General features: G+C 36.3%; 1 protein-coding gene across 39 annotated transcripts in view; it reads right to left on the reverse strand.

The window, feature by feature from the left end:
* Positions 1–27,205, reverse strand: part of DTNA (dystrobrevin alpha) — a 380,851-nt gene that overhangs the window by 46,829 nt on the left and 306,817 nt on the right. For 10 of the 39 annotated variants that reach the window (XM_032245335.1, XM_032245338.1, XM_032245337.1 and 7 more), the window contains 8 exons: positions 26,789–26,894; positions 24,476–24,642; positions 21,639–21,763; positions 17,565–17,573; positions 15,175–15,258; positions 13,369–13,458; positions 5,913–5,990; positions 5,248–5,340 (listed from right to left, as the gene is read on the reverse strand). In XM_032245335.1, coding sequence (XP_032101226.1) covers positions 5,248–5,340; positions 5,913–5,990; positions 13,369–13,458; positions 15,175–15,258; positions 17,565–17,573; positions 21,639–21,763; positions 24,476–24,642; positions 26,789–26,894 — 752 coding nt within the window. Of the gene's footprint in view, positions 1–5,247; positions 5,341–5,912; positions 5,991–13,368; positions 13,459–13,529; positions 13,817–15,174; positions 15,259–17,564; positions 17,574–21,638; positions 21,764–24,158; positions 24,643–26,788; positions 26,895–27,205 lie in introns of those variants that run through there. The other 29 variants (XM_032245355.1, XM_032245351.1, XM_032245354.1 and 26 more) reach the window with 15 other exon arrangements.

Raw genomic sequence — 27,205 nt, forward strand, 5'->3', positions numbered from 1 at the left:
GTGTTAGCTTTACCTGCTATTTCCTACCCTCACTGCCAATCTGCAAGTTCAGGTTTATTGCCCCTCATCTATTTAATAACCCTTATTATAGTTTTTATCTATTTGCATTTTAATTGCATTTTCATTTATCTTTATTCTTGGCTAAACTACAACTTCTTTGAGGGCAGATGGTTCAATCTTTTCACCATTAGATTTTTAGAGTTTAGTACAGTGTGTGGAACACAGCAGGAATTGCATAAGAACTAGCTGGACAAAAGAATGAATAGAAGTTAGCCCTCTTAGGTTTGTGATATCATGGTCCTTGGCCTACCTCTTCTATATCCTTGACTCTACATTTATCTTCGACACTTTGAGAAAATTAGAAGACTGCAGATGAAATCCTGTACTTTAACACTAGCCATACCAACTAAAATTGAACTATAAATTGTTCATAGTTGGCAGAGTTAAAATCAAGATATACTCTGCTGATGCATATAGATTCTTATCTGCATAGGTGCTATTTGTATAGGTGCTAACATTCATAGAAATGCCATTTTACTCATTCATATTTATTACATCAGATCTTCTCCTCTCCCAATCCTGGCAAATTCTCTCTTGGTTCACATCATTTGTTCTTGTTATTGTTGTTTTAAAGATTAGAAAAACAGAAAAGGTAAGTTCCCACTCAAAAGAAATGATACTCTTAGGAGGGGTGAATAACTGGTAGCGATGTTATTTTAAACAGTGAGCATGAGGCTGGACTAGATTATTTCAGGATGAAAACTTCAGCCCTCTCACTTATTAGCTGTATGACTTGGTATGAATTGGGGAAAGTGACTTAATCTCTTTGTGACTCTTTTTTTTTTTGGTCTGTATAATAGGGATATGATGGTAACCTACCTCATGCCTGTTGAAAGGATTACCTTATAAAGTGCTGAGAGCAGTGTTGGGCACATGGTAAAACTCTATGGGAGTAGCTATTATTCTTTTTACTATTGTCTCAAAAGGGCAGGCAACATTGTCTTGGTATGATCATTTCTCTATCATCACTTCCTTATCTATAAATTAGCTTTTTGCCCAAGAAAATGTGAGTGATTGGTTACTGGCCAGTATTGTAGGTTATATGAAAAAGGAGACAGTTTAGATGAATCAGTGAAGAAGTTTACAAAAGCAATAGGTGGTCTTTATAGCTCTAATTTCTTTCTCTCTCTCCCTCTCCCTTTTTCCCTTTTTCCCTTCTTCCTTCCTTCCTTCCTTCCCTTTCTTTCTCTCTTTCCCTCTTTCATTCCCTCTTTCCCCTACTGGGGGAGGTGTCTTTAATCTAAAATTGGAAGCTAGACAAGCCAGTTCATGTGCATATAGCCGGGGTGAAATGGGAAAGAATGTCCTAGACAGAGGAGAACTAGTATTGGGGCCTTGAGCTTGAGGCAGGAAACAGCTTGGTTCATTGTAGGAATTGATCAAAAAGTGACATGAGCTAAATGTAGTGACTGAATGGGAGAACCCCATGAGATCAGAGACAGAGAGGAGTAGGCAAGAGCTAAGTCACATGCAGGTTTGTAAACCATGGTGAGAGGTCTGGGTTGTAAACTAGGTGCAATAGGAATCTATTAAAGAGTTTTAAGAAGGCAAGCTAATAAAAATTTAGACCTTGTAAATGAAATTCAGAAATAGGCATTCTTAGATGTCTTTTTCCCCCCAAGCATAAAATATTGTGGAGTAATTTTAAACTAGATGGATTATTAATCCACTTAAGAAATCTATTCACAATACAAATGCACACTTTTCTGTACTTGAGAAAAACACAGAAACAATTTTAACCTAGTCATATGATATCAGGAGTCTAATCAACTGACAACAGTTAGAGGTAGAAGTTCTGGGCTAGTTTCCAATCACTTGGTTGGTCCACTACAGACCTTGCCTATAAACTAGCAAGTCTAGGTACTTGACAAGCTTTACAGGAGGGTAGTAAAAGCCTGCACTGTTATACATTTTCAGACTCCTTCTCCTTCAATGAAGAAGTGCATATAAATTATTAAGGCTTTTAAAACTTCGTTGAATTAGGAAGGAAACAGAAATTCTCCCTTGAGCTGCAGTTTATTTATTTGACTTATCTGACATCAGAACCAGCAATGACATAGGTGTTTATTTAGCAGCAAACTATTACAAATAAGTCAGTTTCCCATTGTGTTAAGTAGTTAATACAGGGTAGAAGACCACCACATAGAGTTAATCAGAATTATGTCTGAATAATGGCAAAAACAAATCTTTTTATGGAGAACAGTTATAAGGTTCCTGTTTGCAGAGCATCTCATGAAGGGTGTACAGATGAGACCAAGGAATGGGGTGGAAAATAGATGGGACCCAGTGTCATAAGACCTGTTTGCAAGCCCTTACCAGCATGCAACTTTGGTTAAGTCACTTAGTGTCTCAAAGCTCATATTTTCTTAACAGTAAAATGGAAATAATCATATCTGACCTTCTAGTACTATGAGAAGTAAATAATGTGTGGAAAAAGGCTCTGTAATTTTTGAAGCATTTCATAAATATAAGATTTATTATTCCTACTCCAGCTGTTGTGATGACATAAAAGAGACTGAAGACAAAATTCTTGCCCTTTTTGAAGCTTACGATTAACATGAAAAGTCACAACTCATGAAACTGCATACATAAAAGGTAACCTGTTAAGAATCACCATTCCTATTACTAGTATGTGCTCAAAATGCTTGCTAAAATCAAATAAAAATACTAGAATAAGAAAGGCAGTTTAAGTAAATACATGGAGGATGCAGTGTGAAGGAAGTATCCGCAAAAGACTCCTGAAGGGCATGTGCTGATGCAGGTTTTAAAAGAGGTGATGAAACACAGTGGTAATGAACTTTGATGGATAATGGTTAAAATCTCTGCCCCACTTTTTATTAGCTGTGGGACTATGGGAGACTCAGGTAAACTCTCTGAAATGATACCTTTACTTATCTATAAAATGGGCATGATCTTATTTACTCCATGGGCTTACTCTAAGGACTAGGAGAAATCATGTATATAAGGCTCTGAACATAGAGGTTGGCCTGAGGTAAGTGTTTTAAACACACTATTATTATTACTATTATTCTATGTCTTGCTGTAACTTAATGTGGATAAAGCATTGTAGCTACAATGATGTTAAAGGAGGTAAAAGATTATTACATTACTTACAGAATCATGACAGGTGTGAGGAATTGTTAGCATCTAATTAAGCATAAAGGAAAGGGAAGAAAAAATGAGAAATTTGAAAACAAAGTTGGAATTTTTTGAGGATAGAAAAAAACTATGAGAAATATGGAGGGTGTAGCTATTAAAACAAAGCCTCTTTCATTAATTGGTTGGTCTTAAATTCTGCTTTATTTTCAAAATACAAATCACATTCAGCTTTCATCCAGCAGATGCAGGGTGTCTCTGCTGAGACAGATTTATGGCTTAAGTAGCCATCAAGTCAATATAATTAATCACTTGAGGAGGGAAAATGGCTGGTAGTGACAAACTCTGAGCTTTTTTCTTTGGAGATTTCTTTGTTATAACCTTAATTAGGAAAAGGTCAAAGAAGAGCAGTAGAAATAACTGGAGTGTGCTTAGAATTATGGGAAGAGGACATGGTGTGAGATTGCGTCATTGTCTTACAATTGAATGTATACTGACTGTGTCCTTCTTCAAAGATGGCCAATACAATTAAAACAAAAATTCGGTGCTTAGTTCTAGTGTTTCAGCTACCATGTAACACTGGAGTACCAAACTCATTGGGAATAAAGCAATTTTGTAGTTTTGAGAGGCTGAGTTGTGAAAAAGTGGATATTATTTAATCTAGAAGCTCATAAAATTTGAAGAAAGAGATGGATTTATGTCAGCTGAAGAGTACATTTTTATCTCCTTAAACAGTAGGATATAAGGGAAAATTAAACCAGTGTACTGGCTATATATTTTATAAAGTACAAATTAAGATACATGTATGTACTAAAACACATAAATGTTCATCAGTTCATGAGAACTAAAAGTTATCTCATGTACTAATCTTGCAAAAATAGGTGTAAGAAGCAGCAGCAGGAAGAAAGTTTGAAAATATTCAAGTGAGGAGGAAAGAGGTCCAGAAACAAAGTGGCTAATAACACAAGTGGTAAAAGGAAGGAGCACGGAGCAATGGCCTAGCATCTGAGGGATGCCTTGGTGAAATACTAGGTCGATGCAAAAGTAATTGTGGTTTTTGCCATTACTTTTAATGTAATTGCCATTAATTTTGCCAGTGACTTTTCCTCTAATAGTAGAGGAAAGGGGACTTGTTATGCTAAATGTCTGAAACATTTTAATGAAAATTTAACCCACTGGCTCTCCTAATAATTAAAACTATGGAAAATCCATGGGCCCTTAGTTCAGAGAAAATTGAAGTGGTTGAGTAAAATGACATATGATTCAAGGAACTGGTTTGCTAAATATGATCATACAGTAGTCTGAACTAGATTGAAAAGTACATGTGATAAATATGCAGTTTGTCCTTTTCCTTTCATTCAAGTTGCAAATCCACATTTATTATTAACATCAAGTAACTTTAACCAATGGAAGGAGTCTCCTATGTCACAATTAAAATGGAGAAAAGCCTTATGAATGCCTTTATCCAAATATGTAGGGCTATCTTAATTCCTGAATTTAACATATCTGAAACTACATTTTGTGTATTCCAAGATGTGAAGGCAGGCTTTAGCAGGATGGTCATCAGAAACATGTATAGTAGAATTGCTGAAAGGCAATTTTTCCCACTGTTATCATTGTGAAAGAAATGATTCCTATTTTGTGATTCGATCACATTGCATTTGTTCTTTTTCACTCTTATCTTAAGTAAAATGAGGCATTGTTTTCCAAATCAGCAGAGACATCCACGTTCTTGGAATAAGACAAATTCTTGTATCACCATCCTGTGGTAGGTAATTTGACATGACATGTAGCACAGAACTGACTTGTGGACCTGGAGTTCTGAATCCACCTGAAGGCTAATATTTAGCAAGGTATCCCTTTATGCAAGTTTTCCCTTTAGCTAATATATAAACAAGGATATGAATCCTATGGTTCCCTTATGGGAAGTATCCGAGCTAACATCACAAAAGACTTCTTAATTGAATCAGTTAACAGTGCTTCAGTGTCACCATTGGCATCCAGTGACCTTGCTCCTTGCTGAGACTGCTTGTCACCAGCTCAGACTGTATCCCTCTCTAAGGACAGTCAAGCAGCCAAACCTGCACTAACCATGAGGGGTTGTTCCGGAGCATGTTGACATACAACCCGATGAGAACATGTTCATCAGCTAGCCTGTCTGCCACATTCAGGCTGTACTGTATCCTGAAACAGGGCAGGGGGAAAGAAAGGGCGTTGTTAAGCGAGGTGGACAGAAATAAGCAGAGAAGGTAGGAGTGAGTTTTTGGTAGCAAAGGCATTTAGAAAACCAAGCAAGTAAAGGAAGGGTAGTAAGTGATGTGCTAGGAAAAACACAAGCGAAATCCAAGCAATAAAACCCACAATTCTATTTCACTAACTTTAAAAATAAAGACTTCCATTTAGGTTAGATAACTTTTTAGAAAACAGATTTACATTTTCAACCACTAAGGCCAAGGTATTCATCTGTACAGTAAATACATTGAAACGGTTTGCAAGCAAAGATAAAATATCCTTCAGAAAATCGAATCTTCAGCTTAGTAATTTCAAAAAAGAAAAAGAAACAAATCTGGGAAAGTGAATAACAACACAGATGTGTCTACTGGAAATATCTACTTAGTGCTGTTAATTGGGTTATAGCAGAGCTACTTTTACTGAATTAAAGATGGCCTTTCACACACAAAGCATTTTTGACAAAAGAACTCTCCATTTTTAGTTTAGTTAATGCAGGGTTCCAGTACACTCTGGCTGTAACTTACCCTTTGCCCTTCAGAAAAGCTGGAGCAGCCCTAGCCAGCAGTTTGCTCTGCTCTACTTCACTGTCCTTGGGAGGAGAGCTAGTTAATAAGATGGGAAAGCCAAGAAAAGCGTAAACACGGCAATGCATTCAAGAATAGAAACTGGCAACAGACACTCCCAGGTCTAGATCCAAGTTCCATTTGACAGATCTCTTATTATTTTGGAAATGTTTTCAGATTTCCACAGAGTTCAAGTGGGAGTAGAAACCCAGCCTGAGAACCACAATCACAATCACCATAATCCCAGATTTGACCTCTGCTATTTGCTTAACAAGCAAGCATTTATACTGGGTATGTCTAGACACAATGAAAATTCATTCAACATTTATCATGGCATATCATGTAAACAGTCCAGTAGTTCACTAAGTTCTGCCAGCCTTTAGAGCCCACTGAAGAACTTTACTCTAGCCCTCCCTACATTCTCCACCTTTCTGTGCTGAATAGAAAGACTTGATAATTACATAGCTAGAGATTGCTTCTTATTAGAAGTGTTTTACTACTTCAAGCACAAGCCACATGATCTCGGCTGTGCAGCTACAAAGAAAATTTTCAGAGGAACAGAGATATACACTTTTGAGTCTTATACATATATATTGTTATTTCTTATGTTTGTGTTAATGCAAAGTTAGTGAATATAGTCTTATTGCTAAAGCAAATTCTTAACATTGTAGATTCATTATGGGAACTACAAATTTTCTTTGGTAATTTAAATAACAATTTTAAAATTTAAAATATAGTTATATTAAAGTATGAATATAAATATAATTAATAATTCATTAAGTGTGGCTATAGTAAAGTCATCCAAAATCTACTGTGGCAACTTGTAGTCATGCTGCATTGAGAAATATGGTATTAATTCTTAGTATTACAATTGTATTGGTAATGTGTTTAAAGTTTGCTCCTCTATAGGTTAAGAATTTGCCCTACACACTGGTGAACCTAAAATTGTCCCTCTCCTTCTTCATAGAAAATAGAAAAATAAATTGTCTGACTTTGTTTGAATACTAAATATTTAACTATTGGGATCTAAATTGTGAGCTTCTGCCAAAAATTTCAAGAAATTCTAAATCTACTAAATATATGTATGATGGTTTATAAATTAGTTAAACTCTTAAAAACTTTATACTACAAGTTTTGAGGTTCTACTATAAAGCACCATTCTTTCAGGTCATGAACTAAAAAATAGAAATTTATATATCTCACATTAGAATTATCCACATTATAGTTGGAATTCTTGCTTTATAATAGTGTATACTAAAAGATTCCTTGAATAGTGAGGTCCCTGATAAACTTAATATTAAATTTGATTTGTAAAGAAAATGACTAGCAAAGAGTAGGCATGCATGTTTGTCAGATGAATGACATTTTCACTCAGCTCTTCAGAAAGACATCTGTTACACAAAGTATTGCTGTACTTAAAAAGTTCAACTGTACACAAACAAAGTTGACTTTTCTTGAGATGGAGTCTTGCTCTGTCACACAGGCTGGAGTGCAGTGGTGCCATCTTGGCTCACTGCAATCTCCACCTTCTGGGTTCAAGAAATTCTCCTGCCTCAGCCTCCTGAGTAGCTGGGATTACAGGCATGTGCTACCACACCTGGCTAATTTTTGTGTTTTTAGTAGAGACGGGGTTTCACCATGTTGGCCAGGCTGGTCTCGAGCTCCCAACCTCAAGTGATCTGGCCACCTCAGCTTCCCAAAGTGCTGAGATTACAGGTATAAGCCACCGTGCCCAGCCCAAAATTGACTTTAAAAATAAATTAGATTGTGTTTTAGGAGAATTTACTTTCTTGATGACCTTAATACTTTTCTTTTTCCAGCATATTGATGTTTTCCTTTTAAAACTGCCCATCAGGGCCAAATAATCACCTTAAGCCATCATAGTTTGTGTTTTCTGTGATGTACCATTATCCCGCCAAAACTGCATTCAGCCTTTGTCTACTGAAGCAGATCTCCGCACATTCATTATGCAGTATCTACAGTACCCCTGCTGCCCAATATCCCTCCAATTGTTTTGTGTAACTAAAGCTAGACTGATCTATTACATCAGAAGCAGATGCTGATGCCATGCTTCATGCTTCACGTACAGCCTGCAGAACCATGAGCCAAATAAACCTCTGTTTTTTTTTGTTTTTTTTTTTTTTTTTTGAGACAGACAGAGTTTCACCCTTGTTGTCCAGGCTGGAGTGCAAAGGCGTGATCTTGGCACACTGCAACCTCTGGCTCCCAGGTTCAAGCGATTCTCCTGCCTCAGCCTCCTGAGTAGCTGAGATTATATATGTAATTTTAGAAATGATAATCTTGCTTCTCTTTGAGACTCAGATTAGAAAAGGTGTATTCCATGGTCAAGGTGAACCCCAAATAGTTCCCGGTTTCAGAGCTTAACTGCCACCATGCCCAGCTAATTTTTTTTTTCTTTTGTATTTTTAGCAGAGACGGGGTTTTCCCATGTTGGCCAGGCTGGTCTCGAACTCCTGATCTTAGGCAATCCACTCACCTTGGCCTCCCAAAGTGCTGGGATTATAGGTGTGAGCCACCATGCCTGGCCTAAACCTCTTTTCTTTATCAATTACCCAGCCTCAGGTATTCCTTTATAGCAACATAAAGGGACTAAAACAGTAATGATGTGTGGCTTATTATGATCCCTTCAAGGCACTATATTATCACAGTATCTTATAGACTAATTTAGATTCTAAATTTTCATTTTGCAGCTTTGTGGTTTGCATGGAGATGTTAAGTTTCTAATTTTTTGTGGGATTTAGGATCAGGCACAATAGAACCAACTTTCTTACTAAGGAAAGAATGCTTCCAGCATATCATTGTGTCAGAATGTGGCAATGGCTTTCATATAATGCAGCCTGAGCTACAAAAACTCCTGTTCTACATGCCTTGTCTTCAAATCAAAGTGCATTCTTCCTTTTAAGCTCTGAAACTGGGAATTATTTGGGGCTTACCTTGACCATGGGCTACACCTTTTCTAATCTGAGTCTCAAAGAGAAGCAAGACTATCTTTTCTAAAATTATATGCACACAAATCTCTTTTTCTTATTATCTTTTTCTTTTCACTAATCCCTTGCCACTGTATGAGCACATCCTTTTGCATACATATTATCACTGATGGTTGTGGTAACAGCCATACCTTGGAGGGCATGACATGGTAAATTTTGAAGTTCATATATCTGCTGAAAGAAAAAAGGCAGGAAATATTTCTTCAGACTTTTTTTTTCTCTAACAAAAATCCTCTAGCTTCTCATCATTCCCTTTTTAGATCTTTGGAAAGTAGCATATCTAGAGATTAAAAAAACCTTCTTCCAAAATTTTTCACATACACACACACACACAAAATGACACAATGGGTTCTGGAAAAGTAGAACAATCTCAAAATGTTTCTACTTATTAAAAAAATTATCCCCTTAGTTTTGAAGGGTGACAACTGATGGCAATAGTTTTACTTCAGTGAAAACATTTGGCACGGCTCGGTCCAAAGGTAACAAAATCACACACAGATGCTTCCTGGATACCTCAAATACACTTTTATAAATCACTTCTGCTAATGTTGAGTTACTATGTTATCCCTTGACAAATATTATTTTTTCTTGTATTGAACATGATATTAAAGTCCCGGCGGCAGTCTTACAGAGAACCAATATTATAGAAACAAATTATATTAATATAGAATAATTATCACAATGTTTAAAAGGAAAATGATATTTGAAATATAGCAAATTGAGAATAGATATATTTATTTCTATTGATAAAATTATTAGTAAGCTTGTGTGACATTTGGATTTGTGAAGAATGACTTGTAAAATTGGCTCTCTCCTTAAGTAACTATCTATAGTGTATAAAATTTTCCTTCTCATTAGAAATACATAGTCTAGTAATAAGACCATCACACTAATTTAAATCCAGTAAAAAACAATTCACAAATCTGTTTTGTCAAGAAATTATGTCTTGAAACATTCTGTTTCTTTTTTTTTCTAGATTTCAATAGCTTACATCTAAAATATAAAATATTTATCAAATGAAAATTCATAGCCCAGTATTAAAAAAATAGATTAGTGTCTCAATGGGAAAATTAGCTGTCATCAATTCAGGCTGGCATAGAAGTTGAACCATCTCAAACAGGGACCATGGAAAAAATAAGAATTCTTAGGTCATATTTAATTTACTACATTGTACCCAGGTATCATCAAGTCATAGCAATTGCACTTTTGTCCAGAGAGCTTCTAGGAAAGTTTGCTTGGTACAGGGCATGCAGAGACAACAGCCAAAGCAATTCTAGCAGGAGAATAAAGGTTACTGAACTGAACAAGAGAGGTGATTGTGGTTTTAATCACGCATTAACATTTTAGTAAAGAAAACTGTTAGGGTTGATGTGAAAACTGGTGTAATTCTAGTTTGAAAAAAATCTAGCATATTAGTAGAGCTTTGGAGCTACATAAAGAATTATCTGCAGAGAGTGAATATTTAAATTCATAAAATTTCATACAACATTCCCAGAAAGTTTGAAAAGAATGAGAAATCTTCAGGGTGGTGTCAGATGTAGATTTACAAATTTATCTGCTTTATTAATGAAAATGGATGGGCATTAACCTAAGCACAAATTAGCTATGGAGAAAACTTTGATTTTTCAAAAGGAAAGGCTATATTTAGTATCTCAAATTTATTTTCAGCCACTTTTGATTATCAAATCACAATATTTAAAATTTAGTTTGAACTTTTTGAGTCAGATTAAAAGCCAGGGTTGTTAAGTAAAGAATCTTTGGGCAAGCAAAAATGTTTAAAAAAAATATGAAAAAGGTAGAGTGAATTAGCATTTCTTTGGTTGAAAACCCAAACCTATCCATCAACTGACCAATAGGTCAACCCAAAAAATAACTCACAAATGCTACCCCTCTGGGAGGGATCAGGATTTGGGAAGTATCTGGGGTGGGTGTGCTCTCCCTATAGGAACTACAGAGCCTAATAGAGTTATCATTTGATATATTTTTATTTTTTGAGCTGGAATTTTGCTTTTGTTGCCCAGGCTGGAGTGCAATAGCATGATCTCAGCTCACTACAACCTCTGCCTCCTAGGTTCAAGCTATTTTCCTGCCTCAGCCTCCCGAGTAGCTAGGATTACAGGTGGTCTGCCACTGCGCCCAGGTAATTTTTGTATTTTTAGTAGAGATGGGGTTTCATCACATTGACCAGGCTGGTCTCGAACTCCTGACCTCAGGTGATCCACCCGCCTTAGCCTCCCAAAGTGCTGGGATTACAGGCATGAGCCACTATGCCTGGCCATCTAATACAATATCATTAATTAACTACTTGTTATTGCAGCAAACCAGAAACTAGCATATTAGATTGTGTTCAACATGCTATATAAATTATAAGCAATTTCCTAACATTTGGTGGATTGACAAAATCTGGCTAGATGTTACATAGAATAGTCAAGGTGATTCCTTTTGTGACTGCTTACCACTTTAGAGCTTACAGCTATGAAAATACCTGTGAAACCATTAAATGATGCTCCTAAAATTGGAGGTAAAAGAAGTGTGACTAATTTTTTTATTAGTCTTTATTGTGACTAATGAAGAAGCTTAGCCATAGTGAAAGAAGCTTACTTGACACAAAAAAGTATTGGTTAACTTTCTTATAGAAACTAAGTAAGGATTATGGCAAGATAATTAAGATTTTAAAAAGGAGGCATGATGCCAACAAAGATAGCAGATCCTAAGAAGCACAGAGCTGTGGGCAGTGAAAGGGAGAAAGAGCCATTGGGACCTGGCTTTGGATCAGTCCGTGCAATAATATTTGCAATAATAATACACTATCTTTCATAAGCTTACATAATATTGCTGGCTCACCATACACAGCTCTTAGAGCTCTTTCCCTAGTGGTGATAATAGATTTCCATCATGTCAGCCATTCTTTCCTATAAATTTATAAGAAAACAATCTGAGGCTGAGGGATACAGTTTATAGTAAAGAAAATGAATGCAGTGAATCGGTCCATCGATTGTGTTATTTGACCCACATTATATCTAATTTCTAACCAGCACTGAACGTACACATGTGCACATGTGCACACACACATAAACAAACACACATATAAGAAGACTTCAAAGGACCAAGGGAGAGTGCCTTTGAGAATTCCCTTTTTTTTTCTTTGAAGTAAGGGAAAAGTGAATCAAGTACATAGCTAAAAAAGGATGTAAGAACAGGGAATGCGACAGATGATGCTGGTAACCAGAGGTACACACTCATAAATCTGTATGAAGTAGGTTACTAGGATGTTGAAGACTGCAAAGTTATATCCCTGTGTCTTTTGAAGATCAAAGTAGTATACTTGGAAAGGGCCCTAGGTGAATAATGCCAGGAGTTTGTGGTGAGAATTCTGGAGTGGGGATTTCTATTTATCCTCATTCGCTTTATCTTTCTAGGATCTGCTATGATACAAAAACTGAACACATAGGCTAAATAAAATATGGAGAACTTCCCTACTTTCTTGGTGCTGCCTTATACTGACCAGCACTATATTTGGCTTGCTTAGATTTTATTTCATTTTTGGGGTGGGCTAGAAGTGATAGCAGAGCTGTAGGTCATATTTCATTGATTCTGTTTCAATGATAGAAGTATAGGACCTTTAACTTCTGCCTACATCTGGCATAATGGATTTTCATCGATCTCAGTTTATCAACATGATTAAGAAATCAAAAGGGATTCATTTTATATTAGCTAGTATGTATATTTATTTTTACTCAATGGCTTCATCTGTTTCCCAAAATTTATTTGGGATTTATTGAAAGCATTGTGTAACTTCTATAAATGGCCATTTTCTTGTAACTGTCAAAAATAAAAAGAGATGCACCACCAGCATTACCAAGTGATAGGGAATAAGCACTGCAAAAAAGAAACTGATTTTGAAATTGTTACTTCATTAGGAATCAGACTGTCCTCCTGGGGGGAAAATGGACCAGGTCCAATGGGACAGAAAGCCACAAGTCCTCAACTCTTTAACTACAGTAAGGTCCAGCTATATGACATTGTCCTAGCCTCACTCAGTTAATGCTAATGATCTTTCCAATAGACTCCTTAATTCAAGAGTCTTAGAAATTACCATCTGGGGTTTTGCAAATGGTACAAGAGCAGAGACTTGTCCAAACAAGATCCAGTTTGATACATGTCACATATATACATCTCTTATATACTAGTATGAGGCGATGAAATCCATAAAATATATGTAAAGGAGAGAAAAGAGCTGTGAAGTCCAGCTCAAGTTGAAAATTCTCAACACGATGTCATTAAACCCCAGAAGACCTCTATCTCCAATAAGACATACTACAAGAGGATTTTAGTGCCAGAGTAGAATGACTATCAGTCTAGCTATGGAACTACTACTACGATTAGCAGTTCAGGGTGGGGATACTGACCGTGCACCGTGATCAAGCTGATTTACGAACAGCTTTATGAGGGAATGCTCTTCAGCCACAGGGCTGGATGCACTTATCCCCTCAGGTAACCTGAGGGATTCAAACAATGAGACCTCATTAAAACTTCCCATGGACAGAGCAAGGCCCACTCAGAGAGGAAAGACATTTAGTGTATACAGCTTTATTGAACAGCACCCTCAAACAGAAACCAAAGACCAATCTCTGTGGTGATAGGAAGAACTGTGAGCTTTAAACAACATATCTGTAGTTCACAGAGAATATTCCAAAAGGACTAAAACTGAGAAAAAAGGGAAATAATCATATTTTGGGTTAATGGGTACCATGAACCCTGGAGGAACCAGAACAGCTCAAAGTATTATAGGAATATTTTAGGGTAGAAGAAGTCATGTTATCCATCTAGACGCATCCACCAAAAGCACCGTCCAAGCTGAAATGATATAAAATGACCTTCAGTAAGGATGGGGTCAACCTCTGCTTGACATCTGCAGAATGCAGAGCTTCCTAATAAAAGCACATATTTCTAAATATCACGTCAGGTCTTCCCTAGATAGATTTATAGACCTGTGTCATTTACAGACTTTATAATTTATGATTTCACTCAAGAAAGAAAAATGGTTGACTTTGCTGGTGATTCTAAAAAAGAGTGCTGAAAGGAAGTTACTGAGGGCCTAAACTGTATTATTTTACTGTGGATATTCTGCTGTTTAACTGCCTCCTCGTTTCCACTTGTTACAGACCTCATTTATATATCAGAAACATTCTGTTTATTCTGCTAATTACAGTTATGGGGAACATCTTCATCTCAGGTTCCTGTTGACGGGGACATACAGGAACTCAGAGGGAAAAAAAGTCAGCTGTGTTCTTATAGTACCACTGTCTTCAAATCCTCAGTTGAATGTATCAGGATATTACAGTGAAACTGGCACCTTATAAACCTCTTCAGGGAAATGATGAATTATGTGCATTTTGTAAAATATGAGGCTGTACTTTTTTCCACTGAAAGACATTTGAAATCTTATGTTCAATTACTCACTCCAATTTTCCTTACCTTTGTTTTTGCTTTCCTGTGAGCCTTCTCCATGTATTTATAAAATAATTATCTGGTGCTTGATTCACAATATTTGATCAAATGACTCAGAGCACCTCTTGACCCTGCATAGGTCTCATGCTAACTCTTAGAGAAATACTTGCTTCTCCTGTTTCTTGCTCACATGGGAATGGATCTTGTGCAAAGAAATGAGATGCAGATCCACCTTTTAAAAAAGTTCTTCTTATTATCGATGAAATTACTTATATGGAAACTACATTTCCAAGTTTAGTCTTTAGTCTCTAGCCTCAGGAACTTCAGGATTCACCAACAAAGGATTCTTTTGTATCTTTGCTTTAAATAATGACATGTTTCACCATTTATATAATAAAACACCACTGCGTCTTCAAATTCTAATTCCTTGACTTCAACAGACCACTCTGAGGACTACGAAAGTGACTTCCTTAATGAAATGGGATGCATGTGTGTCAGTAGTAAAACTGAAACATACTTCACATTCTTGCTGTGGGTAAATTATAAATGCAGGTTTCCAGAGATGACATTAATCTCCAAAGCCATCCTACCCCTCTTTAAATACATACAAATGAATGAAATGGAAAACTTATAATGGATATTTGCAAGCTAGTTTCCAGTAACAATATTCTTCTTTTGGCTTACATAAGAATATTTTTCTTACCACAAAATCAAGGCTCATTACCAAAGAAAGGGTTTATTTTATAATAGGGTATGGAACTTACCTCCTGGTAATAAAAGGACTTCCTGAGGAGGGAACAGAGTGGGAAAACAGGGTGTCGTTCATGCTGGTTACAGGTCTGGGAGGCCTAAAACAAAAGACAGTGTGAATGGAAAGTTAAAACAAATAAAAGTCACAAATTAAAAAATTCCCATCATCCCTCCAGGAAAGGGGATGGGAAGATCTGAGTTCTACCTTTCCCAGGATCAGCAAGAAATCTTACGTTTTCCAATTAAATTCCTTAAGAGCTTTAAAGTTACATTTCCTTGAGAATACACAATCTCAGGTAAACACTGGGAGGCAGATCTCCAGACACCATGGGAATATTGATGCATGAGCTTTGAGCCTTGATGTTTTATTGTATAATATTCTGCAATGGAGCAGGGATTTTGAAGAAGTCAGTGGCCTCACTTCTGCTGCTTCTCAAGAAGCCATAAAAATCTGATCATCTAATCTACATTCTCTTGGAAAGAGGAGGATTCCTGAGGCTTTGGAAAGTTCCTTCTGTGTTCTCCATGATGATGGCCCTCTCCAACATGCCTGGTCTGAAAGGACACAGGCAATAAAATCATATCATACCTTATTTGCCTTTGGTGTAAGTAAAGATACAATTAAGCTCTACAAGGATTTATGAAGTTAGTTTCTGTTGTTGGGGTGATCCATATGATAGAATATATGGTGTATGGTATCCTATAAGCTTCCCTTGTGTTCTTACGATAAGAGAAGGAAAAGAGAATGACATTTTCTATATAATTGCTCATGGTTCTAAATACCAACTGCATGGAGTTTGTCTTCCTTGGTCTGATTTTCATTTCATTCTGTCATTCTTTTCCTTAGTTCAGGTAAAACAATAGGGCTAAGATCCCTATCTCATCTCCAAGCCATTTTTAGTCTTATTTTAGGTTCAATATAGAATATTGAATGGTAATATGAGCTGTGATTTCGAGTTCAAAAGATGGAAAATGAGATAGGGCATTATTCTGAATCAGAGGAAATTTCAGTTTCACTATAATTCTATATTTGAGTTTGACAGTATAGAACTTTTTGAAGATGAGACATTAATTATAGCAGCCTAAATAATTAATATGTGTTGGCTTGATTAAGAGCCAAATTTATAAATGGTTTAATTTTTACCTTAGAGAACCAAGTGGCTTTAGATTCTACAATGAAGAGATTCTGGGAAAAAGGTAGACATGTATATCCCAATGTATTGAATGAAATGGATGTGAAGCTCTGCTGGTTTTAAAATGTCAGTACTACATGTGAAAATGTATTGAAACTTAGAATAATAGTCTTTGGGGTAAGGGATAAAAGATTACAAATATGGTCCAGTGCATACTGTTAGGGTGATGGGTACACCAAAATCTCACAAATCACCACTGAAGAACTTACTCATATAACCAAATACCACCTGTACCCCAATAACTTATGGAAAAATAAAAAAATAAAAAATAACAAAAATTCATTGAAACTTTTTTCAATGAATAGCTGGTGCTAAACTATACTCTGAGATTTTGTAAGACATATCATCTGCTGGATGAAGACAAAACCACAGATTCACTGTTTCATCTACTCTAGACAAAAGTGAAGTTCTGAAAGCAATCTTAGTGTTTTGCATTGCTTATCTAAAATATAACTTTGATATAACAGAGCAACGCAAGGCTAGTTTAAAACTACTTCTGCCTTAAGTAAATAGCACTTTATAAGAAGGATGCTAATTTTATACAAATGTCCTATGTGAATTATGAAAAGTTTGGTCTGTTAGATTTTAAAACCATGAACAGAGTATAACATCTTCATTGTAGATTTGCAAAGTGTTGAAAAAAATACTTGAGCCCACACTTCTGATTTTATCTTTTTTTTTCCCTAACTTTTCCATTTTGCTCTATGTCTAAAAATGAGAAAACAAGTGGATTTACAATGTTTTTTAACTAGCTTGGTAAATTTATTCTATTGAATCTAGTCACTGCACAGCTGAAATCAAGGTTTCTCAGCAAATGGCATTGTTTAAGGCCTACCATTGAAATATTGAACTTGGGACAAAGAATGGCTAAGCTGGGCACCAAATGATGGGTTTTCAGAGGGACTGAAATTCCTATTTCCTCCATAATCAAATGGCAAGGTATCTTATCTAACAAATGGGTCACACTGGGAATTCTGAACATATTTGCTTTTATGAATAAGAAACAGCTCCACAAAACAGAGTAAGTCACAAGGGCCTTCTGGACAAGATCTTCAGAGGACATTTTTATGTAAGTGACATCTTTGTAAACTGAGTGTACAGCAGAAGAATACTTAGTTCTAAACTAGCCTCACTTGTTTTGTGTCTCATCACCACTTACTATCATGATTATACACCTTTGTAAGTGGACTGGAAGCTATTGCACTACTTACCAAGTATCACTTTTGGCAGCAAAAAATTGAACAGAATAGAGACCGTTAATCATGGTAACATTTACAAACAATACAATAGCTAAGAAGAAATGCCAAAATACCAAAATGTCACCACCTGCTCATTTCTATTTAAGGACGAATTGATGGCTGGCAGTACCTCTCTACAACATGGGTCAAAAATCCCTTGGCGATAGTAAAGAAAAATGGCATTTTCTATGTGTCACATGCTTCATTTCCATATGTAAATGTATGCATGTGTGTATATGTGTGTGAGAGAGATATGAGTACAACAACCTGTTTAAAAATCCCATTGATTCAATCTATGTTTTTTTTTTTTTTCTGTATCTAAGGCTACTTGTAAAATGTTAATTTCTTACATAGGCTATGCCACATTTTTGCCATTTTTTTCACATTTAAGTTGTGGCCAGGTGTGGTGGCTCACACTTGTAATCTCAGCCTAGGAGTTCCAGATCAGCCTGGGTAATATAGAGATATCCTGTTTCCACAAAAAAAAAAAAAAAAAAAAAAAAAAAAGTAGGAACTTGAGTTTTAAATGAATAAAGAAAATATTTTTAAATATATTCATGAGGTATTGATAAAGCATTTTCCACTTATTATTTTCTCAATTTTATTTATATCTTATAATGCTTTTGCTGCTCACAATTGGATGTAATATGTATTAGAGGACTAGTAACAATTTTTTTTTTAAATTTTACTTTAAGTTCTAGGATACATGTGCAGACCGTGCAGGTTTGTTACATAGGTATACATGTGACATGTAGTGGCAATTTTAACAAAATCATTGAACAGCAAGATGTGCATTTAAGAAGACTGTATAATGTTCCACATCAAATTCCATATTCATGGGCTATTTAATGTTCTACATATTTCAGCACTATGTAAGGACATACAGTTATCCTTCACTTAAACATTTACATCATGGATTTTTTTTCTGAATATGTCTTTGGAGGATTTGTATTAATTTACAAAATCACAGTGGCAAAAAAAAGTTTTATTTTGAATCTGTGCTATAATTCCCAATGCTCAGAACCCTAGGTCGTCAGCACATGACAGAGTATGCCCGTCAGTATTGCCAGTGCTTGCACCCTACTCACTGCTCCCTTCTTACCTCTGTCTGTAAACTTATCCCTATGTGTAACTGATATGGACTGGCATATTTTTGTGACACTATATGCAAAGAATGAGAAAGATGTGTTTTGTACTACAATTAAAGATTGCTTAATAAATTATTTACAGAAGCATAGGGAAAGGTCAGAGAGGGAATGAGGATGACCGAGACACAGCTACAGCGAGAAAAAATATTTTTAACGCTGCATATAGTTCTAAGGAACATACTTTAAGGATGACTTTTGCTAGAGACTCAATGATAAAGCTTCTTACTACAAACATTTCTGCACTGTGTTAATATTCCTTCTGCATAAGACCTTTATAATTTAAGTCATATTTGGGAGTACTAAATTAAGGGTAGAGTGGAGGTGGGAGTATTGGTGTGGTTTATTTCTTAAATTTCACTTATTACCATTGTACAGCACTGTATAAAAATAGCAGGATGGCTTATTATAAAAGGACATGGTATGGAATGTCATATATTTTTGTCTAATTTATCAAAATCTTATTTACATACATTTGGAAGAAGTGTGAATATTCATTAATTCCATGTACATGTTCATTATAACAGATTAAGAGAGCATTCTTCTTTGTAAAAGATTAAGGCTCAATACGGTTATTTTTTCACGTAAATGGCCTTGATGTGCCTATGATGATTTAGAATAGTTAAATGAGCAATACATTTTAAAATTAGAAGTCTCAGAAAAAAGACATGGATATCTACTCATGATAATAGCATTTTAATAAAGAAATACCAAAAAAAATCAAAAAAAATTCTATGGCTAAAATAGAAAAAAAATTCTATTTTTAGCTATAAAAAATAACATACAAGAAATTCTGGATGTAGAATGTCTAATATAGACTGGACATTATACACCCAGGATTTCTTGTATGTTATTTCAACAATTAAATATCTTGTATAATTTGCATTTTAAAATTAAAACTTTCACTCTGGGAAAATATGTAATCAGTGAGTACAGATCAGTATTTTGATTCAAGGTCTCTTGAGGATCTGATAAAATACATGGAGGCTTTCTCAGAAGAAGACACATTTTGTATGGAATTTTAAAACCTCTCCACATCCTAAACTAAGAATGTATTGTATAGATATAGCCTTCAGTTAATTTGTAAGTAACAGAACAGATTATATTGCTCCATAAGTCAAAATTTAAAAATTATTACTCAGCCAATTAAATAAATCTCTCTCTCTCTCAGACACACACACACACACACACACACACACACACACACACAGACACACAAAATCCTAACACCCACTGGGTACAAGGCCTGGAGTTAGATAATACTCCAATGTGACTCACTGTGAAACAAACTTTTACATTGCAGTGCATCACTTCCTAATTCTTTGGAGGAGTGGGCCACAGCAAAGCTCTTAGAGCCAGGCCATTCACACCCACACTCCCTATCTTCATGACACCCAGCAGCTCCGTTGAAGGCTGCTCTCTTGGGGTGAAACTGCTAGCAGGGCTGATGGAAAATTATTCTGAGAGCTCAGGGAGCACTGGCTGCTCTCACTTTGCTGTGGTCACTCATTAGCAACTTAGTGATTGTGTCTAATTGGCTATGGGAAAGAAAGTCTAGACCTTAATAAGATCCTTAATAAGCTCCTATCCAGTAGATTTCTGCAAGTGGTTGGCCTTTTGGGACATTCCCCAGATTTATTTACCCCTGGCTTACTTTATGGCTTATTTATGGAAGCATAATTTCCAAAAATAAGTGAACCACATTCTACAAAATTAGTTTACATTAGTTTCTGGAGACTGAGCCCATGCCAGCTTGTAAGCTGAGAAACAGGAGCCTCCAGGCTGTGTATGCTGCTGAGGTCAGAGATGCTGCAAAGCACCCCCAGGAACAACCAAAACAAAGCCTCAAAGTACATATACAAAGCTCACAGATGTGACTGCAGCACAAATCGTTTGGTGGTATTTGCTAAGGTCCATCAGAGAACAGAGCTGCTGCTTTCATGAGGGTCTCCTACCCACCACAGTACCCTTTACAGATCATATGCTGAACTTGCTGGAGCATGAACTTTGCATTGTTGAATTCCTATATTGGTAGGTCCCATCAGCACATCTCTTGATGTCAACATGCAAACACAGGCCCTATGTTGTGATAGGTCCCAACGAACTGTGGAAAACTACAGGCAGTTCATAAGGAGGCATCTGTGACTACATGATATCTAAGTGTGCATAGAAGCAGGTAATGAGACTCTTTCTTCTTCTGAGCCCAAGGTAACAGCAAGGAAAAAACTGTTTCTTCTACCAAAGCCCCCTTGTTATCTTGGCTACCCAGGCTGAGAGAGATTCAAAGGCATGAAACTTCTGGGAGGTAGCAGGGATGGCTGGAAGGACCATTTGCTCGCCCAACATCTTCCGTCACGAAACTCACATATTTTGAAGAAAATAAGTTTTGGGATATTCTGATAAAATATTCCCTCTTTTCAACCTTCCCCTGCACAGGCTATGATTCTTCTAAAGTTATGCAGCTTGAGATAAAAAACAAAAGTAATTTCTAGGTTTTCTGGCATCTTTAAACTGGGTCTGCAGAGAAATAAAACAAAGAGCTTTTATATTTGGAACTCAAAGCACATATGAGATTAAGGGATAACATGCTATAAATCATTTTTTACCACACAGTGATCCAATTGATTGTCAACTTCCAATGTGCAGACACCACTAACATCCATTTTTTATAACTAAGCTTTCTGAAATATTTTCTACCTTCAGGCGAATTATGTTAGTTACATACTTTACTGGTACAGCCTGGTAGAAGTACTGTATACCTCAACAATGACAACAAAATTTTTTAAAAAATTAAATTAAAAAACTTGGTTGTTGAGCATGGATATGAAATTGTCTTTGTTTGGCTCCAGACATGTGTTCTTAAAGAAAAATGTCTCTTTACTGTGAGGACAGAGATACTCACACGATGTGAGCCAAGTTGAGTGGCTTCTCAGGCTGATCTGGGAACATGGGGTGCAAAGGTTCACGGCTGGAAGCACAGCTCAGGGACTTGCTTAATGCATTAGTCAGTTTCTTAGCAGGTGATTTCTGGAAAGAAGAAAGGTAGAAGTGATAACAGCTAACATTTATGTAACATTTTGTCAACTGATTTGCTTTTCATAATAGATATTCATTCAGGGGAGAAATCCTTTTTCAGTGCTGACTCTGAGTCTAGAAGTTTGCTCAATGCTGGAAGAGAGTTTCCGAACAAGCTACCTCCTGCTGCTCAGTGTCAGCAAATGCTGCAATAAATGGAAGCGGGCATTGTGCATGGGACACCTGAGTTGGGACTTAATAGGCCTGCAGGAGTCCTGACAAAAACTCAGCAGACTGGGAAAGTCATTTGAGATGGAGGAGGCAGCAACAGTGAAGGGAGCCCTTCTGGGGAGGAAAGCAGGAGGCAGATGATCAAAGTCTTTACATGGCTCATTAAGAAATGTCTCTTTATTCCCAGGACAGAAGAGGCCATGAAAAGTTTAAATCACAGGCATGGCAGCATCTGACCTAACTCTAGAAGGACTGCTGTCACTTAAGAACAGAAAATGGTTTATGCCGAAATAGGCACGGAAGGAAGATGAGCAGAAAATTTTGCAGGAGTCCAGGTGCAAGAAAGATGTTTCAGGTGTGGCTGAACACATCCAGTTAGAAATGAAAGTGAAACTTGAACCTGAGTCTTCAGCATTTAAAATTTAAGTTATTTTCAGAGAATCATGCTGCCTTTATTTTGTTTATATTGTTGGGATGTTTATCTTGATATTATACAGTCAAAATTATATAAAAGTAGCCTACCACATACAGGTATTGATCGACTTACCACCTATGCAACTTACGACGATTCAACTTTATGACCACAATCGCTGGCCACGACTGCTTCGTGTCTGGCAGTGCAAACGTTGCCCAGCTGGGCGTACAACAGTGCGGACCAGCTTCCAGCAGCACTACCATCTCCGCGTGCACCATTTCAACTGTACATATAACCTACTCAACTTACGACCAAATTGTGTTATGACTGGTCCGCAGTCCTGACCGTGGTTGTAAGTCGAGCACTAGCTGTATATTATTTGTTGGTGCAAAAGCAATTGCAGTTTTTGCCACTACTTTCAAATAATGTAATAATAATAATATAATAAAATAATAATAAAATTTTAACTATATTTTTCCTTTCTATAAGAAGCCATTTCAAATTTTGTCACTTTCTTTTATACCTAGAGTCCACAACTGGTAATATAATGAAGTGACTAGTGTCCTCATTTTTAAAAAGCTAAATAATAAGAGCGTTGTTCAAGAAGTCCCTCTTTGGCTTTTGTTAGGAGATGCAATTCTTAGAACAGTTAAGACAGCAGCAACAGCAGCTCTTTGCCCCACAAACCATAGGGACTTCTGTCCTCTCAAGGAGTCTGATTCTTCTTTGTACAGATAGTGTCCTGCAGTATCTGTACAACCTCTAAGAATGAGTGTCCCTATGTGGATTTAGCATTTATGTAAAACAACTAAATCTGATTAGTTTTCAAACACCAAATATCCTAGGATACAGGTTAGAAGTTTGAACAATGGTAATATGCTAACAATAAGAAAATACGAAGTTTTAGCTCCTATATTCTAAGCTAAATTGTAGTTCACGATCCGTGTTAACGTATCTATCTATCTATCCTCAGCATGATGTAAACAACAGTGAGGAATTGGACTGGAATTGGCATAGAAATTCTCAGTATGCTCTGACTTGGTGAAGAACTATTACTTGAATTCAGAATCTGACTGGTGATGAAGTACTCATATATTTACACCAAATATTAGTTCCCAAGAATAATTCCTAGGAAGAACATTTTGATCTAAGATGTATATTCTGAAGACTTCTTTAAGTAAAGACTACATATTGAATTGAAATACATTAAAATGTAGAAAAACTCATAAATATGTTGCATTTTCTTGTGACAGAACTATTCTAAGAGGTGCTGGCAGGGCTGATGGTATATCCCACATAAACCAATCTATACATCCTACAAAAACCAATCCTTGAAGAGATGTCCAAGGGCGACATTGTTGGAACTGATATTTGAGTTTAACTAAGATAGATAAAGGTCAGTAAATCATAACCCATTTGAAAAGTGAGCACACGGAGTCACATTTCCTCCCACAGACCTGGTGCCACATGCTCCTGAGAATACATCTATCACACAGATACTCACATGCTACCTTTGCCAGGTTGGTCACTCACACTATTCATGAAAAGATGGTTTGCTAATATCACCACAATCTCACCTCCCTACCCACTGCAGAAAAGTAAAATGGAATGGTATTATTAAGTCCACACTCTCCTCTCATACTTGTTTCTTTAATATTCTAGTCATGCACTAACAAGAACTCCAGAATCTAAGAAAAAGAAAACTAACAATAATTCTTAAGCCATTTCTACAAACAAAACTTGGAAAACATTTTAACTTACTGTGAATATAAGACTATCTTCCAGAAGGTCCTTGCTCTTCAGTTGTTATTTAAATCAGTACTGAATTATCTATATTCCAAGAAGTAATATAGTTTTGAATCTTCCTATATTTTAAGTCTCAGGAAGCTATAGTGAGTTCCGACAGAATAAGTAAGAGCATGCAGTGGGGCGGAGGATGGGAGCAAGGGGGACTGAATACTAGACTTGGGTTAGAAAGTAAATTTGCTTTTTAACTCTACCACTATCCTTGATATTCTCTTTCATTCTGGGCAACACTCACACATCCAACTGCAAGTATTGCCTGGACCTCGCCTTACCCATGACGTGTACTCTTTCATTTGGTGCTGGTTGCTATGAGAACCACCGGCATGTCCCCTCCAGAAGCAGTCCTGACAGAGCTGGTAATTGTGACACTGTTGGCATCGGTAGCGAAATCCCATCATACTCTCACTGTGGCAGTAGGAACACTCAACTGGATGGAAGACTAAGGGGGAAGTAAGTGAAGAAAAAACAAGAAAACAAAAGTATGAATCAGAAGAAGGAAAATGCAGCCTTACAGAAATTGTCCTTTGTGCCACAATTTCAGATGATAGTTGATTTGGGCTCAGAGAAGCATTTAGTTCACTCCTGCATACTCACAACCCTTTTCAGTCACACCTGTGGGGGTGGAAGAAATGAAACAGGATGGAGAAGAGGTGTCTTTAGCAACAAAAATCTCTGTAATGCCATTTGCTTTTTCTACTCTCATATCTCACATTACAAGAATTTAAATTACTCAAGCAGACTTGCCTTTACTCCAAACTGCTCTCTGTCTCCAGGAGACCAGCACAGCTCACTGGAAGAGTCAGAAGCACAAGGGGTGAATGCTGATTGTCCAGGGTAAAAGAGCAAATATCAGGGACATGGAGAACGAGAGGAAGAAAAAAGAAAGGAAGGTGGGCAGAGAGTGAAAAACTGGATGTGGATGAGAGAATTAAGTTACTTTTTGAAAAGTGGAGTGACTAATAGGCTTACTTAATGAGTGGCATTGCCTACATCTGACAAACAGATTTTTTTTCTTTCCTGAGGCAAGTGTTATAAGACCCTAAAAAGATGTACAAATTATCTGAAATCAGTTCTACATAATTCAGATAGCTCAAGAGACAGTTAACTTTCTTTGGTAGGAAATTTGAATTATAAAGCAGACAAAGCAAAATATTAGATTTGAAGCAAAGTAAAATATTAGATTTAAGTGATCAAATTCAAGCAATTGTCTACATGCTATGAGCTAGATACTAAAACAACAATAACAATTCTTGCCTTTGATAAAGCTATTCTCTGGCTGATCAGCCAGGAAAAAGAATGCAAATAAGAATAAATAAAGATAAAAAGCAAAGTGTAAAAATGAAGAAATAACTAGCTCTGGATGCACTGTCTTCTAAACAAGTATCATAACTTTCCTTTCTGGCTCTTGAGAAAGAGCATAGTGGGACTTGAATCTAAGGACAACTGCTCTGGGACAGTGCCTAAGAAACTGATCTCCTGCAGCAGGAAATGCTGGGAGAGAAGGAATGAAATTATAGCTTTATGATTGAAAAATGACTAGTTCTAGAACTGTAAACAGTAATATGAACTCATGTTGCATAATAACATGGACCTTGATTGCTCTTCGCTTCTGCATAAGGATAAAGAAACAAAAAAATCTATGATTGTCAGTGATTGCAAAAAAAAAAAGTAAATTCATTCTTTAAATTTTCTCCATGAGCAAAAGAGGATAAATTCGTAACTTTTAACTAACTGAGATAAATAAGGGCAGATGCTAAAAATTCTGAATGATAATTTAAAATTAAGCTAACTTTAGATGCAGTGCATATTAAATAAATACATAGAAGTTGAGTAATATATAGAGACTTAAGTTAAATCACTAGTAAGAGATATGGACTAAATTATTTCCTGGTCAATTCTGGAGAATTTTCAGTTACATTGAACAGTAAGCAGGAACACCTAAAGCTTAGATGGAGACATTGAACTGTTCCATGTTTAAATTTCTTTAAATTTTGTCCCAAACTGTATTTCATATTTAAATCTGGATATGCCAACAGTAGTTCCTTTAATCCTAGAAATACTTGCTTTAAAAAAGACATGATATGAAAGTTATTTTACTTTTATCTTTAACATAAGTACAACTATTGAAAGCTCACAATCTGGAATACATGACTAAAGATTAATAGGGTGCTATCATCTATTTCTTTTCTCATTTCTCCCACCTGTTTCTGGTTGAGAGCCCAGGAAGAAATAATCAGTACCATGTATGCAAATATGAGAAATTCAAATCTAAAACAAATACAAAATAATGTTACACTACTTGTTGAAGTTCGCCTTCTATTGTGACAAGCCTTTTAACCACACTTGACTTGTAATTGAGAAGAACACCATGAGATTTAATATGTTTTTAGAACTGACGGTCCTAATTTTTCAGTGGTCCTTTGAGGCCTTCCTGAACAGGGAGATGGGTTAGTTCTATCCTAAACAAAACTAAGAGCCACTAAATAGGCTTCCCTAAAACAATGACCTGGGCTTACTAACTGTAGACCTATTGGCCTATTTTCAATAATTTAAAAAATCACCTTTGCTCAGTGGTAACTACTCACCATTTTCCACATTTGCTAGTCGATGCAGAAGAGGCAACCAGACCAGACACTGTGGGGGAGGATCTGACATTAGCGTGTCCAAGAAACCATTTAACGTGACTTTTTTCTGCACCAATAAACAAAAAAACAAAACAAAACAAAAAAAACAAACAGAAATTTAGGACAGAGAATCATCTCAATTTACCTGCCATGTAAATATCATTTGAAACTGAGACAAAAGAATACTCAATAAACCTCCAATATCTGAAGAAACACAACTTGCCAAATGTGTTATTAAACTAGTTTAGAACTGAAAACATTGCTTGCTTTTTATACCTAGGCATACATAGGACTGAATTCTCTCCACTGAGGCTGAGTCAATAGTATCAGCAGAAGAAAATTCCAAAAGCATCACTTGTATATATGAAAGACAGTATA

This window comes from Sapajus apella, unplaced genomic scaffold, assembly GCF_009761245.1.
Source record: "Sapajus apella isolate SASKATOON/1434 unplaced genomic scaffold, GSC_monkey_1.0 scaffold57, whole genome shotgun sequence".
NCBI classification, from domain to species: domain Eukaryota; kingdom Metazoa; phylum Chordata; class Mammalia; order Primates; family Cebidae; genus Sapajus; species Sapajus apella.